General features: G+C 41.2%; 1 protein-coding gene across 1 annotated transcript in view; it reads left to right on the plus strand.

Annotated features, from left to right (window-relative positions):
• The window catches only part of LOC124606129 (protein sprouty-like), a 370,020-nt gene extending 361,944 nt beyond the window's left edge, over nucleotides 1-8,076 (plus strand). Inside the window, exon 2 of the mRNA XM_047138094.1 lies at nucleotides 4,158-8,076. Coding sequence (XP_046994050.1) covers nucleotides 4,225-5,286 — 1,062 coding nt within the window. The 5' untranslated portion in view covers nucleotides 4,158-4,224 and the 3' untranslated portion in view covers nucleotides 5,287-8,076. The remainder of the gene's footprint in view (nucleotides 1-4,157) is intronic.
• Nucleotides 8,077-17,570: the final 9,494 nt, after the last annotated feature.

Below are 17,570 nucleotides of genomic sequence, written 5' to 3' on the forward strand. Positions count from 1 at the left end.
ATTGTGTCCCGTCATCTGACGTTCGTGGGGATGTTTGTAAGAGGCTTGTGTCGTTATGGTGGGATGCTTGGTCATCCCTCCAAGGAAACAAGCTCCGGGCAGTAAAACCGCTCCCAACTGTTTGGACAACCTCCTCCTGACCATCTCGGCGAGAGGAGGTCCTTCTGACCAGGTTGCGGATTGGGCATCGCCGGTTTAGCCACCGCTATCTGCTCTCCGGTGACCCAGCCCCGCAGTGCCCTCGTGGTCAGGCATTAACAGTGCGCCATGTTTTATTGTCGTGTCCCCGTTATAGTCAATCTCGTGTTGTCCTGTCCCTGCCATCTACTTTACCGGATATTTTAGCTGATGACGCTCGAGCAGCTGCTCGTGTTCTGCGTTTTATAACTTTGACTGGCTTGTCCGACGACATCTAACTTTACTTATTTTCTCTGCATCCTTGTCAAGCCTTTCTGGTGTCCCCCCCTCCCCTTGAGTTTTACTAGATTCCATGTGCTCTAATAACTGTGACTGGGCGCTAATGACCTCAGTAGTTGAGCGCCCTTAAACCCCACAAAAAATCTCTCTCTCTCTCTCTCTCTCTCTCTCTCTCTCTCTCTCTCTCTCTCTCACACACACACACCGCATTCCTTCTCTGCTGCTAGCCTCCATAGTTTAAATCTATGCCCCTGTAATTTGCTCTGTTGTTCCACTCGTGACCGAGTGTAACCTGTGCTATGTTTCTTCTCTTTCCGCACTATACCAATGATGAAATGTTTTAGAAATTTTGTAAACTGGATATGACTTCTATGAAATCTTCACGGATCACTAGCAGAGTGGCGTCGTCTTCATGTCGCAATGTTTCAATGGACTGCGTATCCATCATCTTCGCTTGAAGACGCAATCCATTGAAACATTGCGACTAGAAAACGACGCCACTCGGCTGGTAACCCGTGAAGATTTCATAACTGAAATACCCCGGGAAAGCCTGCAATCGCGTATGGATATGACTTACACTTACCGTAATCAATATGATGCAAAATATATAAAACACCTGGTGAGATGTAGGGGAGCGGCCTGATGGCGTTAATCTTGTCGGGTTAAATAAATCTGCCATCCTGATGACCATCATCCAGTTTGATCACTAGTTCACGTAGCCTCTTTGAGTCGGTGTGCAACAGAGAATCCCAGTGGCATCTTCCATTTCCGCCAGTCTTTATTTTCTCGTCGCCAATTGAATCTAGCTGTCTTTGTAAGACTCTGCCCCATCGTCAGGCGGCCTTCGCCGTGGTCTTTCTTGCTAAACTTGGCTTCAGTCTAGTATTTGTTTTGATCATCTCGCATCCTTTCTTCGAGCGACATGATCCGCCTATTGCCATTTCAATGTATTCGCTCTTCCCATCATGTCACTGACCTTTGTCGTACGTCTAGCAACTACTACTTTCTTTCTTCCTTTGTGTAGCCCAGTATAGATCTTTCATTTCTTTTTGAGCTGCTACTAGTTTCCTAACAAAGAACTCATTTAGTGGCCATGGTTCACAGACATAAATTTTTAGTGGTGGGATGCACCGATCAACTGTTTTCTTCAGTTCGGCCGACATCTTAGACTTCAAAACAGAAGGGTCTCTGACGAACGCTTGCCAGCTCAAATTCACACCTGGAAAAATTTCTGGTTTAATAGCTCCTTTCATATTTTCACGTTGACCCAGCTAGAAATATTCTGTGATCCTTTGCAGCTGGATCCTTGCAACATGCACATTTCCCTTCAGTGTCCATGCATTCATCATTACCTTGGTTCTGTCATAGTTCTTTTTTAGGCCAACTTCAGAGAAAACTAGCACAAGTTCGCTAACTAATATGTTGAGTTCTTATGTACTATTTGGAGATAGAAAAAGATCAACAGATCTCTGGTTATTTAATATCTTTCTCAGAACGTTGATTACCTTCGTTTTTCAGTTAATTTCGGCATTGCTTTATTAGGACTGCTCAAAAAGTTTGAGATACAGGTACCTTGTTTTACACCCTTTTCAATGAGAAATTCATTGATTTGTTAAACAGACACGTGGTGGTTTTGTATATTTTATACGGGGTGAACTAGAACAGCACTGACAAACTTTCAGAGGTGGTAGTGTGGACCAAAATAAGAAAAACAAATCTTGTAAACATGGGCTCTATAATGCTTTCAGTAAGAGCTATGAGCGTTTGTCCATATTCGATACTGCGAAACGTCTCTCTTCCTCTACAAGCCCCTTGCTTTCCATATTTTTCGGTGGGGGTAATATGTAGCAAAACAAGAAAAACGGTGCCGTGAACGTGGGCATACGTTAACAGGTATGATCACTTGTGCGTTTACGCTAGTGTGAAACATTTAGTCTACTGAAAAAGTGTTCATACCTCTTACGGTATCCATATTAGAGCCTGTGTTTACTGGACTTTTTCGTTTTGGTCCGTACAACCTCCTCCGAAAACATGAACACCAGAGAGCTTGCAGTGAAAGAGATGCGTTTCATGGTATTGAAAAAGTGCTCGTAGCTATAAAGGTATGGATTTTAGAGCTATGTTTACAAAACGATTTCCTCGTTTCGGTCCGTATCAGCGCCTCTGTCGATGGAACTATGGTTTAGCCTTTATAAGAGCTACATACAGCTCTGTTTCTACTCCATGTTGTTTCGAGCCTCAAACACAAGTGGGTGACTGATCGAATTGAAGACGTTTACAAAATCTATATAGGGAACCCAAGAGACAGATGTTAATTGTTCCGCTAATTGCTTCATGTAGTTGCACTACATTCTGCGCGAAACTCTGTATTGTCGATGACTTGAGCCAGGTGTAGTGCTCATCCGTAGACGACATTGGTAGAAACAGCTTTCCATCCATCGTTCGTGGCCAGTGTGATTGAACGATTGTCATAAAACAAAGGCTTTATGCCGTCACAGTTTAACTGACACAGTGAGTAAAATATGTTACCCAGTTATAACGGCATAACACCTGTATTTTAATACCACCGTTCAATTACACTGGCCACGAAAGATGAAAAGATGTTTTCAGTTGTGTCAAGGATGGACGATGTCACTTTGAGGAAGATTTTAACGAAGTGGGAAGCCATAGCGGCACCAATACTAATGAAGAATGGCATATGATCTGAAGACAGCTAGATTGTTAGCCGAAACTAGTAATCAGTCCAAATAGTCGTGGGTTTGTTCTGTTGTAAAAGTTTACAACAGAGCACATACCTTCTGCTTACAATATCAATCTTCTTAAGGGAGGTAGGACGTCAAACGGGCTGAGCAGGAGGGGCACTACAGGACATTTTAATTTCCACTGTCTATACTTTTACAAATAAATTTATCAAACTTTTTCAGCATGACCAGGAAGGATTCGGGATTCACGCCCATAGCAGTGGAAGTTCGAAAACGTAACAAAATAATTTTTTCTTATATCTGAAATTTCATCAGTTTTTCACTTATTATTGGCTGCATTTGTTCCTATCGGGACACTTTTATTCACAACTAGGAGAGATTTTTCGGTGAATTTTTCACAGCATACGAACCATACTTAAAGGTGTATGAAACTCTAGAATTTTCCAAATCTATTAAAAACTGTGGTAAAAATTGAGATATTTAACTGTAAAATTTGAGTTTTTTCTGAACATGAAGTTTAAAATGTAACATAAATTCAATAAATTCTAGAGTTTCATACACCTGTAAGTATGGTTTGTATGGTGTGCAAAATTCATCGAAGAGTCTCTCCTAGTTACGAAGAAAAGTGTACCTATAGCATCAAATTCTGCCAACAGTAACTGAAAAAATGAAATTTCGCATGTAAAAAAAAAATTGTCATATTTTTGAACTTCCACTACTATGAATCCTGAATCCTTGCTGGTCACGCTGGCAAAATTTTATAAATTTGAAAATTCGTGGCAGATTAAAACTGTGTGCCGGACAGAGACTCGAACGCGGGACCTTTGCATTTCGCGGGCAAGTGCTCGTAAAAGTATAGACAGTAGGAATTAAAATGTCCTGTGGTGCCTCTCCTGCTCCAAGTCGGCCCGCTTGATGTCCTACTCCCTTTAAATAAAGTTTTTGGAGTATTTTTATCTTGTGGGATAAAATGTTGTAAAAAATTTTGTAAAAATTGTGGAGTGAGAGCTGATGTGCGATTGTGCTCTCGTGTTGCAGCGGCTGGCGCCCGGCCGTAGTATGTTCTGAAGGCGAGCACACGTCGAGCTAGACGGTGGGATCCCCGATGGCCCAGCATGGCAGCTCGCCCCCAGAGCTGCAGCGACCGCCGGCCGCGCCCGCGCTCGCGCTGGTGCACCGCCCTCGCGTGCCCCGGCCGCCGTCGACGACGCCGGCGACGACGGCGGCGGCGGCGGCGCCGACGACGGCGGGGGCGGTGGTGGCGGGAGACGTCGTGACGCTGACGACGCCGCGGCCCGACACCGAGCGCGTCACTAACGAGTACGTGGAGACACCGTTCCGGCCCGCGACGGCGGCACCGTTGCCTGCCGCCGGCAAGCTGGCCGCCGCCCCCAAGCAGCGGCACCACCCGCTGTCCCTGCAGCTGCCGCCGAGCCGCGACTCGGCCCGCGACCACCAGGCGCTGCACCTGCCCGTCGTCGTGGCGCCGGGCAAGAGGCCGCAGCTGCCGCCCGCGCCGCACCACCACGCGCACCTCCTCCACCACCACCACCATCACCACCACCACCACCCGCACACGTTCGAGAAGGAGGGCCGCGGGTACCCGGGGCCGGCGTCGGCGCTGTCGGGCGGCGGCGCGGGCAGCCCGCCGTCGGGCTCTGCGTCGGGCTCGTCTTCGCCGGGCGGCCGCGGCTCGGACGGGCGCGTGGTGGCGGCGCTGGGCAGCCTGGGGCCGGCGGGCGGCGTGCCCGACTGCTTCCGCGGCTCCATCATCTGCCCCGAGTGCGGCCGCTGCCGCTGCGAGTCGTGCCGCAAGCCGCGCCCGCTGCCGTCGCGCTGGCTCTGCGACAACTCGTGCTACTGCTCGGCCGAGACGGCGCTCGACTACGCGACGTGCCTGTGCTGCGTGAAGGGGCTGTTCTACCACTGCTGCCGCGACCACGACCTGGAGGGCGCGGACGAGCCGTGCGCGTGCGGGCCGCCGCGGTGCGCGGCGCGCTGGGGCTGCCTGTGCGCGCTGTCGCTGGCGCTGCCCTGCCTCTGGTGGTACTGGCCGCTGCGCGCCTGCCTGCGCCTCTGCGAGGCCTGCTACCGCCGCCACAGCGCCGCCGGCTGCCGCTGCCGGCCCGCCAGCTCGCTGCTGCTCGCCGCCTCCCCGGACTTCTGACCTATTTATTTTTGTACCACTTACGCTCTAGTGTCGGCCGTATCAGGGATTATACATATATATATATATAAATATAAATACATACTCCTTTCCTCCATTTGTAACGCTTCCGGAAAGCGAGGCGGAGCAAAAAAAATAACAAAAAAATGTTGTCAGTGTATACGTGGGCGCGCGCGTGTTCGTGTGTATGAGAGTGAATGATCGACTGTACACACTTGCTTGCGAGAAAGAGAAAGAGACTGCAGTTTCGGACCGTGAGGCGCTATCTTTCTCCGTCGCTGCCGGGACTCACTTTGGCAGCGAGCACTACCGCTTTTCTCCCGTCGTCCCGCCTGTCTTAATCGACGCCGGAGCGACGGCCCGTCATCTTCTCTCACCCTCCCCCCTCGTCCTCCCCTCCGCCGTCTCCTTCTCGGGGACCGTTTCCGGTCTCCGGATTCGATAACTAGCGCCCAGGTCCCGGCGAGATTTCGCACCGATCGGAATCGGCCGTTCGATATTCCGGTCTCTGCGAAATGCTGCCTTACCTGTTTGTCTACTGTTCGTCAAATTTAATCGACTCTCCCACCCCTCTTGGCACTCTCTCACCTACACACACACACACACACACACACACACACACACACACACTCGTAGTCACTACATAGGTAACGTCACTTTGGAAGACAAATATCGGAGTAATTTAAAAAAATTTCACAGTACATTACAGTAATGAACTTGCATTTGGACGGCAGTGGCAGTCGAGTTGTTGCGAACAGTCAAGCTCTAGTTTTGTGGGATCTTTTTTTGTAAAGTGTACGAGAATGTATCGTGGTTGCAAGTTCCTAGATAATATCTGAGAATTGGAGTGGGTGATGCTTTTTTTTTCCTCCTTGTATTTTGGGTCGGGCCGCTTTCATTTAAAAAAAAAAAATCCCAAACAGGCAGCGACGTAACGGTCGTTTCACGTACAGGCACCAGCTCTGTACGTTTCACATACGCACACACAAACAGGCACGTAGAAAGTGAGCGGCTCGTACAGTAGGTTTCCGGTCGAGGGACGTATCGGGCAGTCGGGAATTTTTTTTTTTTTGTTTTTGTAACTCGTATATGACGCGTTAATCGTCAGTTGTAATAATTTCAGCTTTAAATCAAACAAAATCTAAATAAAGTCTTTTTATAGTCGAAACAAATGGAACTAACTGTTAGTCAATGTTTGTATGTAGGGAAGAACTAAATTTTATCTACACGTATCACTTATGTTTCCTCTTGCCACAGTTTGTCATTCCACCTGTCAATCGGACGGGGAAAGGCGCATCGGGAATGTCGGTCGTATTTTGGAGTAGCCGTCTAGGACGCACTGGAGTCCAAATTACTGGCACATGGGGAAGCAGCGATGATAAGTTTGTAGATAATTATTTCTAACTGTATTTATGTAAATTTGAAATGTTCTGTATAAAGACTATATAATTTTAATTTATTTTTGCACAAACACAAGATTGCCAAACAATTTTGTGTTTCGTTAAACATACAAAAATATGGGGTACAAACTTGAAATAACTCACCTAATCTTACATTTTCCTTTCATTTTTGTCAGACTTTTATTTTCAAAGGATTTTTATAGTATTCTGAGTGATTTTAAGCCGCTTACCTGTGCTGTCAAAGGATGCGTCATAGCAAACCAAAATGTTATTTAGTTTCTGGTCGCATTAAGTTACTCACTGCCATTATTAGCAAAAATGAGGAAAAAAGTGGCCTTCCTTTGGTTCTGTTTGATTATTTTGGGAAGTTGATGGATTGCAGACAATCTGAAATATATTTTGCAGTTTGGTGTAAGGTTAGTTATTTGTACTCTATGAAACATAATATTATGTGCTAGGATTGTACCAAAGATGGCCATCTTAACAGATGTATACAACTTGCCGTATGATAGGACTCATTTTACTACAAAATTTTACATACTAATAGTTACTATTAATGTTTTTACAAAACACATTTTATTAAGATTCTCATTACAACTTTTCATATTAAGAAGCATAGTATAAAACAAACGTAACTTGTTGAATATGGAGCAAGTATGTACAAAGATGTCTTTTTTTAACTTAATAATCTATGTATTTGTTGTAAAGAAAATGCTTATTTATTATATTTTTCTGTCCTTTCAGAAGATTTCTTAAACATAAAATAATTATATTGCTATAAATATATATATATGTATATGAAGTAATTTCCTTTCTGTTACTTTTTAGATGTTAAGGTTGATGCCTTATACAGTATTATCTAGTCTAAAAAACTTCAAGTTGTTTTGTCATCAGAATAAATAAATAAATATTGTATAATTGTGTAACCAATTAGGGTATGCATATCTTGATTTCATTTCACAAAATCTTGCCTGCTTCAGAAATGAGGTGTTACTGAAAAGTTAGACTGAAACAGAACTTCATTTTCAAGTGAAGTACTGATATTTTTGCTCACAGTTTGAAGTTTAGTTACTATCTTGTATTGATGTAGGTGTCAATGCAGAATGAATAAGATGTTATGGCCTCATTTTTGGAGTAAATACATTTTTTGTGGACTGAATCAAGTCATACCTTGATGCTATTCAATGTTGAATGATTGTATCATATTATTGTATAGGTGGCAAATGAACAAGTTATGCTGCTGTTTTTAATGACTCATACTAAATAATAGCAGTTGTGCTATACTGTCTCGATAAAGATATGGTCATGTAAAAATGCAGCTTTGTATAATACTGTCTTGTAAATAATGTGAACTCGAAAATTGTAATAATAATAACAGTGATCAACTGCATTTACATTTCTCATTTCTAATCCAGAATCCATATTACATATATATAGTTGTGATGTTTAAATAATACATAAAACCTCCCAAGACATTTTGTGAAAATCCACCTATGGTGTCATTGAACAGGTAACACAGTATGACATCCATTTGACAGCAATAAGGTCAAACCATACACACAAATAACAGCACATTGATTTAGACCAGATTTTTTCCAAACACATGAAAACTTGGTTTGCAAGAATTTTTCTGTTAATGTTACAGTGAGCACATTTGTAATCTTCACCTCACTTTTCACACTATAGCAAAAGCATTCAAGTAACTGCAGTTCAGACTAAAAAATGAAATTAAAACTAAACTCCTCTCAAATAGCCCCTGAAGGCCCAACAGTACCGACAAGCTGCCGTGTCATCCTCAGCCTGTAAGAGTCCTTGGATGTGGATATTGAGAGGCATGTGGTCAGCAGACTGCTCTCCTGGCTGTATGTCAGGTTCCAAGACCAGAGCAGCTACTTTTCAATCAAGTAGCTCCTCAGTTTGCCTCACAAGGCCTGAGTGCACCCCACAATTGTATTTTAAGTGAACAAAAATTAAGAAAAGGAGGTTGCTACTCTTTGTAAAGATGACATGTTGAGTCACAGATAGGCACAATGAAGGCTAATACATTAATCTTTCAGTGAAAGCCTTCGTCAGAAAAGATAAGCAAGCACACTGCACAACACACAGATATGATGGCCAGCAAGTAGCAATCTATATTTCCCATAATGGTTGATATTCCAATCTGGCCTTTGTTGCTTGTAGTTTGAGGTTGTGATGAGCATTACCCTGAAAAACCTAACTTTCAAACACACATCATTTTTATATAATTCAAAATGAATGATAGAGCACAGCTGGAAACTTATTTTTCAGTTTATGGGAATGGGTTTTTAGATAGTGTAGTGGGTGTAAAATAAGGAAAAAGCAAGTAGTCACCTTTTACGAAGTGGTGTGAGTACAGAAAAACATCATTCACACTAGCGTTCGTACAGTAGTTCTTTTCCTTGCAAGACCCACAACACACATGCCCTGCAGCAACACAATTATTTTCCTGTGATTTATCATAGTCACCAGTTTCCACCATCTGGGTTTTGCGCAGAATCATTAACAGTACAGTTTTTTAAGAATGAATTCATATTTTGCAGGGACAAACAGTGTGCTTGTGTTCAATTAAAGGGAGTGTAAGAAATGGGGTTGTGGCTTTGAGAAAATACTACTACTACTACTACTACTACTACTACTACTACTACTACTTCTTAATAAGCTGGATAGTTGATACAGTGCTTGGGAGAAAAAGACAGGATATATTTGAGCATCAAATCATTATATAGATGCAAACCAATTTCAAAAATCAGGAGAAATTTATGCCTAATTTCTACTTCTCTTGCTATCATTTTCTTATTGGGAAACGGCATGTTACATTCAATTTAATCCTCCAGCTGCAGTTTTTTTAAAATGATCCTGTTCTAATAAATGTGTTTAAGAATCAACATAAGGCAGTCAGGTAAGTTGAGTCTTAAAAAAATTATAGACCTTCCACTAATATTGTCAAGTTTTTACACCACTCCTAATGGACCTAAGCTTATTGACACCAGTGCTTACTAATTTAAGTTATATATTACAGCACTGGTCACTAAGTGACCAAAAATCGATTTTGCGATAATAAACAAAAATATACGACCAATGCTGTCTCTCCTTCCAAGTATACCCATTATCTGGTCATAGTGCACAGGACACTATGGAGTCGCCAATCAATCACATTATTGGTTACCAAAGATTTTTGTGTACATATCCTTTTCAGCGGTTTAAGGAACCTGAATTTCTCCATGAATCTAAAAGATGGGGCAGTACAGAACACTATTTAATAGAATTATACACTCGATGGTTACTTTTATTTACAACTGTTTCTCTAAGTTAGCTTCGTCATTGTAGAGTCACTGTTTTAATGCAGAGTAACTGATGTTTATTAACTTTTTATTCTCTTAAAAAGTCATAAATATAATGATCTATTTATTATTCTATGTGGAAGACACATCTGTTAAAATAGCTATGGTGGGGAATCAGCGCTTGGAGTCTTTGTTGGCAGGTGAGGAAATATGATGAAATTACAGTGGTAACTCTCTCAAAAGTCTCTAAGATCACTTTATGAAATGGAATTAAAAATAAGAATGAATGAACGTATCATAAATTATGAAAATACATAAAAAGAATTATTTATGAGAAAATTTTTGGTCCCTAGAATGTATCTAAAATATGTATTTGTGGAGGCGATGTGATATAGGACTTGAAATTGACCCACATCTTTAGCAGTACTCCTATGTATCACTAACACAATAAACAAAATAACATAAACTGAAATAATCTTAAGTGACATAAAAACTTAGGTGCATGCTGTATCATTAAATACTGTAGTATTGCGTGCTATTCCCTGCATGTTTGGTGAAACCTAAGAGCTAAGGCTTTTCTGTTACGACTGTGTAAATCTGGTCGTGAGTTATGTACCACCAGTACGTTAAACTACAGAGTGACAGGTTAAAATGACAAATGTTTTCACAAATCTGAAATGGCAATTAGAGTGTAAGCACTGATATTCGGCAAAGCATTAGCGTTCTTGCCAAAAGTGAAACATTCAAAATAACAGTGGGACAAGAACTCTGTCCAAACAAACAGGAACATGCAGCACATAATTTCTGCATAATTGACTATATTATTGTTTTTCTTTGAAGAGCAATATAGAAGGATCGAATCAAAGAAACAAGTCAATGAACGAAAAAAGAATTCAAAATTAAAAGTTTTCTTAAGTGAATGAGGTGTCTTAGTGCAAAAATATGTAATTGAATTAGATTATATGCTTGACAGCATACGTTATACAACGTGTGAATAGTAATGACACGTATTGTGGAGAGCAGCCACGGTAGCGTATGGAAATACTTGAAATGGAAAATAGCCTATGACAATGTACAGACGAATTGCGAAAAGAGCGTCCGAAGTATTCCGGAGTGTCACATAACTCAACGAAGAGTGAAGCAGAGGGGAAGCGATGTGAGAAAACAGCATGTGGCGTGGATTGCTGATGGCAATGCTGTGGTATGTGTACAGAAGTGAACAGAATACGGGATGGGAAGAAGGATCTGTGCTACAGCAGTTACGTGCATTCATTTCAAAGTTGAGATTCTGATAATCTATACATAACGAAATTTCTAAGAGGATACTGTTTCTTACTCTGACTCTTCATTCCATGCGTCCATTACAGAGCTTGTGTTATCATGGACGGTTTTCTATGTTATCTGCCTCTCCACTGGTTCGACGGTCTTGGAACTACCTTTATGAAGACACTATTGAGAGTAATTCTCTTAAAAAATAGCAATAAGTGAAGGAAGTAAGAAGTGAGGCAAATGTGTGTCGTATACTCTCTTGCCAACCCACAGGCCGCATCCCAAAGCAAGTATGAAGTATCAGTGCGGCCCAAGAAGTGAACGTCTATCACATGAACGGAAAAAATTACGCTTGTGTTAAATTGAATATTTTCAGTCTGAAATTACCGCCACATCAAGCCATTCTCTCCTGGGTCCATCGCATAGCTCTTTTTTTAAAGTATATTATGTGTCACCCAAAAATACTCGTCTTCTCCCAGTGTGGCACAGGTAAGCTAAAAGGTTGGACACCCCAGCGGCAGAACCATGATGGGCCAACCGAAATGTCCGCTATTTTCTGTAGTTTATATCGGCAATGACATCACATCAGTTCGCATCGTTACCCTCTAAACAGCATGAAAAAACAGATTTAGATACATGGACATGATCGTACACAACAAAAAGAAATTATGGGCGTGTGTACATAGGATTCCCAAGTGCAAAGGAAATTAAAGTTCAGGGATAAGAAATCAAAACTTTAATGTAGGTTAATTGTACACAGACACGGTCTCACCATGTCAGTTTCAGACAAAATAGAATCAAAACTTTGAGGTTTGCCGATAACATAATACTTTAAGGTACGTCAAAAGATTTGAAGGAGCAGTTGAACGTAGTGGACTGTGTCTTGAAAAGAAGATAAGATGAATATCAACAAAAGTAAAACAAAGGTAGTCGAATCAGTCCGTGCGATGCAGAGGGAATCAGATTAGGAAATGAGACACTAGAAGTAGTAGACGAGTTTTACTATCTGGGTAGCAAGACAAATGATGATGGTCAAACCAGAGAAGATCTACACTGAGGTGACAATAGTCATGCGATTTCTCCTAATACAGCGCTGGACCTTCTGCTACCCCACGTAGTGCAGTAACTAGACATGGCACGGGCTCAACAAGTCATTGTAATTACCTTGCAGAAGTACTGAGCCATGTCGCCTCTATAGCTGCCCACAACTGCGAAAGTGTTGCCGGTGCAGGATTTTTTGCACGAACTGACCTATCTATTACGTTCCGTAAATGTTCGACGGGATTTATGTCGAATGATTTGGGTGACCGAATCATTCACCTGAACTGTCCAGAATGTTCTTCAAACCAATCTCGAACAACTGTGACCCAGTGACACGGCGCTTTGTCATCCATAAAAAATACCGTCGTTGTTTGGAAACATGAGGTCCATGAATGGCTGCAAATGGTCTCCAAGTAGCCGAACAAGGCATTTCCAGTCAATGATCGTTCGAGACGGACCAGAGAACCCAGTCAATTCCATGTAAACACAGCCCACGCCATTATGGAGTCACTATCTGATTCCGCACTGCAGCCATTCACCCTGGTGGGTAACTGACGAAAAAAAATCGGAATTTCGAAGTTGCATTGTACAATCATATTACATGGTATAATAGACAGGCTAACAGCTTCACAGACAGATGGTGGCTTCGAATGTCGTCAGAGGCACTAATTCTCATTTTTAAATCATCATAGAAATTACTTCGATCATTATTTTGATTCAGTTAATTGGTTTACATGCAGTTTTCGTTCCTTTGTCACATCTATTTAATCACAGTATGAACTTCTTCATTGTTTCATTTTTCTTTATATAATTCTTTTTCTAGTCGGATTTTTTGTGAATATGAATTTAATTATATTTATCTATTATAATTTTTAATTATTTGAAATTTCCGATCCATCAGTTAAAAAATAAAAGACCAAATAATCTATTCATATCTGTGAAAAGCTGTGAAAAATGTATTTTTGTTATCAGATGTGCAATTTTTGCACGGTAATCGTCATACAAACATTTAAAACATAACCTACATACCCATTGCACTGTGGACAAAAAGTGGGTTTATAAGTAAAACGAAATTCAAGCGAGATGGGAAGTAGATACAATGAACGCAATAATGTCGACGAAAAAGCAGGGTGATGAAAAATGGAAATGAGCGTTTGGCGTCATTGGCAGGGAGACCCCTTGCGGGGCAGGTCCAGCCGCCTTGGTACACGTCTTATTACATCCGACTCCACATTGGGCTATCTGCGCGCTGGATGGGGATGAAATGATAATGAAGACAGCACAACACCCACTCCCTGAGCGGAGAAAATCCCCGACTCAACCGGGAATCGAACCGGGCCCATACGACGGCAATCCGTCACACTGACCACTCAGCTATCGAAGCAGACAGCACGTTAATAAAAGAAATTAAATCTAAATTAATACATAAGAATAATTAAAACCACTTGGATAAACATTTCAAGTGGAGAAAGAATGATAGGAGGAAGAAAAACGAGAGCAAATGAAGAAGTTAATATTATTATTAAGGGATGGAACTAAAAAATTACACTTAAATCAATCAGTTGAATAAAAATGATGATCAAAGTTATTCCGATAAAGATCAAAAAAAAAAAAAAAACTAGGAATAAAATGAACTTACTGCACCTGACAAAATTTAAACGCACAACCTCCTGCATGCAAATCTGTTATCGTACCCATTATACCGCACAAACGGACTATCTAATGCAACTTTTTAACGCTATTGAATGTCACACAGAATTCCCAATTTTTTTCGTCAATTACTCGTAAACGAGGAGCCATCAGGGTGAAAGCTGCAGTATTTGATACCAGGGATCTTAGCCTGTATTAACGTATAGATAGTTTCAAAAAGTCGATCGCGCCACTGGGGACGCCTTCTTCTGAGTACAAACGACAGCTCCGCCAATGCACTGCCCTTTCATATCATGTATGCGCGATACTACAGCCATCTGTATACGTGCATATCGCTATCCCATGACTTTTGCCACCTCAGTGTAAAATACAGACTGTCAACAACAAGGAACGCATTTCTGAAGTAATTAAACCAGTTAATGTCAAGTGTCAAATTAAATGCTGATGAATCTGTTCTGATGATATTTAAACTGAAGTGTAGCCTAGTATAGAAGTGAAACATGCACGATAAACAGTTGAGATAAGAAGGGAATAGAAGCTTTTGATATCTTGTATTACAAAGGAATGCTGAAGCTTAGGTGGAGAGCTCGGATGTGTTATGAAGAGGTACTGATTATAACTGGGGAAAAAAAAAATTAATGCACAACTTCACTGAACAAAGCGATCGAGTGAGATGACACATCTGAGGCATCAAGGAATTGTTAATCTGGTAATGAAAGGGGTAAAAATTGCAGAAAGTAAGGAAAAGGAAGAATAGGATGGCCTGGTCTATGAGAAGGAAACTAGATTCGTTAAAAATGGTTCAAATGGCTCTGAGCACTATGCGACTTAACTTCTGAGGTCATCAGTCGCCTAGAACTTAGAACTAGTTAAAGCTAACTAACCTAAGGACATCACACACATCCATGCCCGAGGCAGGATTCGAACCTGCGACCGTAGCGGTTGCTCGGTTCCAGACTGTAGCGCCTAGAACCGCACGACCACTCCGGCCGGCTAGATTCGTTACGTTTCTAAAAGTGCAGTGCTGGGCGCACGAAGTGTCCGCTGCTGTTGCATGCACGACGTGGGTTGCCATCGAATATTAACGACTGTTGCTAAAGCTGAGATTTCGATGACACAGCCTCTGTTCCACAAACATTTGGAACTGTACATTATTCCAGTAAGACTATGACTGCCACTGAATCCCGAACATTCAAATCATTTTGCTTCATATCGCAGCACCTGCTATTGCCCTATTAGTCTCCTCGCTATGTACAGCAAGAATTGAAGAGCGACCCTCTCGACTTCGTGTATGATACGGTTGTCGGCCTGATACCATACTGTAGGATAGGCGGAGGTAAAACTGGCGCCGAGTAACAAACTGTCAGATGTCAATTCAGGAGCTGAGTACCAGGTTGTCTTGTAACTTGTTGTTTCATGAAATTTCGTCCCAGCAGGTCCCTCCAGACCTGAGAAAAGGAAGTAAGCTTGTCTTTTGCTACTCGTACTGACATGTACCTTGTCTGACGTTTTACTTAAACAATGTATAATATAGTGTTGGAAAAGAAGAATCAACGAATTACTCATTGACAATACTCCATTTAACCTCCACTTTCGAGTGGAGATAATTATCCTAGTTGGTCCATAGAATCAATAATAGTGTATTTGTCAGAAAATGGTGAAATGGGGCAAATCCCCGCAGGTGTTTCGGGCTGAAATCCCGCAGCTCTAACAATGTGAGACATTTCTTCAATGACAACCCGTGAAAAATATGACATTCAACAAACAATGCGTAAGATTTTCTCGCCTGAAGATATAATTCCGTTGTCTAAAATAAAAATGTAGAGGAAATTTTCTGGCAAAGCATTGAAATCTGTGCTGCTAACGTCAGCGCTCAATAAAGGACGAATGAAAAAAGAATCCATGGGAAACAAGCTTGCTACTGAGAAGGAATGAAGCGCCAAAGAAAACAAAAAGAGCTTACTGTAGAAACAAAACGAACTAAGCTACATTTTATTACATCAGTGCCAAAGAAAAGAAAGAAAACGGATCAAACAGAGAGGTGACTAGTGTTCACACTCTGATACGGAAGTCTCACAACATGACAGTAGCTCAGACGCAGATATTGACTTAATCCTTGGAGAAGAAGTATCCGAAGAAGGAGAAGTACCTGGAACTTCAAGGAAGAATCAGAGGATCTAACAACGTACACTTTTTACTGGATAGCTAGACAGCTTAGCCTCAGTAACAGAACGCGTCCAGGTTACGCTACTAACCTCCTTCTGTGGAGAAGAAAGTATCTGTAAGCATAATGTTCGAATTTACGAGACACTTCAGTTCAATATTGTGTTAGATAACTTGGCTACAGTACAACAACGCTGGAAAGGATTATTTCAAGAGAGATTTTATTATGCACACCTCATGTGTACCTCTAATGGGGCAAAGACCAGAACTGCGGGGCTTCACCAAATTTGGTGGGGTAAAACCCCACAACTTTTTGTTTTGGGTAAATTGTAAATTTCTCTGTAATTAATAATCAGACAGAGCTGGAATTTGTATGGATTATAGGTAACAACCGAACATATTACTTTAATTTGAAATCGCAGGAAAATACAGTAAATCTCCAGTTTACCACAATATTAGAAAAACAGAAAATTGTGTCGTGCTACCCCCAACTACCCTAAGACCTTATAAAATAAAAGAATAAATTATAAGATATGGCAGCAATTCTAGATCTTGAATATTTCGTCAGATGTATCAGGCTTTTAACTATGTTACCGGTTTTTCTTTTTTTTTCAATTTCCATCAACTGTTTCCTATGTAAAAGAGAAGTGATATTCATTTACAAGAATTTCGTTGATTTCTTATCTTCAGAAACATTTTTTGTTCCATTTATTACACAGTTTTAATCACTGGATTTTATTCACAAAATATACCTCTCTCGTGAGTGCATCATTTTTAATTTGTCAGCTATGAATAAAAGATATGGGCCATTAAGAATATCTGTTGCAATTGACTTTTAAAATTAATACGTGGTAGTATCATAGTATTCTGTACTTTCCAATCAGATAATATTAGAAAACAAAAATGTAGAAGTATCGGCTTTATTTGTGCCACAGAGAGGCTGTTATTAAGTAGCTGTTTGTTACTGTGTGATACATTGCATTTGTTCTGAATACTGTCATTAGTCAGTGTAATTGCGACGCACTTACTCCGCTACTGGACTAGAATTTTCCATTGCAGCACTTCCAGATTTGCATTTGGCCTTGAATAACGGAGAAAGGCTTACCTGTCCAAGCTAGATCCAGACAGGTCCAGCAATGAATTGAGTTCTTTCTGTCGTGAATATCTTCTCTTCTCTTCATACGAACAAGTGAGAAAATACACTTCGCCGTACAGCAAAAATATCGCAAACATGCGGAGAAGTAAAGGTTAATTCTGGAACGAGTGGTGTGACAGAGAAATGAATGTTGGGCCTTCTTTCAGTTTTGTAAAGCTACATTCACCTTTCCAGTGGCAGGGATCCAAAAGAAATAATTTCTCATCAATCTGCAAAATTGTAATTTCTTTGAAAAGTACTTAACTGAATTTTTTAAAATTTTATTTGAAGCTTTAATTTCTCACAACGCCAGACTGATTACTA

The sequence above is a fragment of the Schistocerca americana genome, chromosome 3 (assembly GCF_021461395.2).
Source record: "Schistocerca americana isolate TAMUIC-IGC-003095 chromosome 3, iqSchAmer2.1, whole genome shotgun sequence".
NCBI lineage: Eukaryota > Metazoa > Arthropoda > Insecta > Orthoptera > Acrididae > Schistocerca > Schistocerca americana.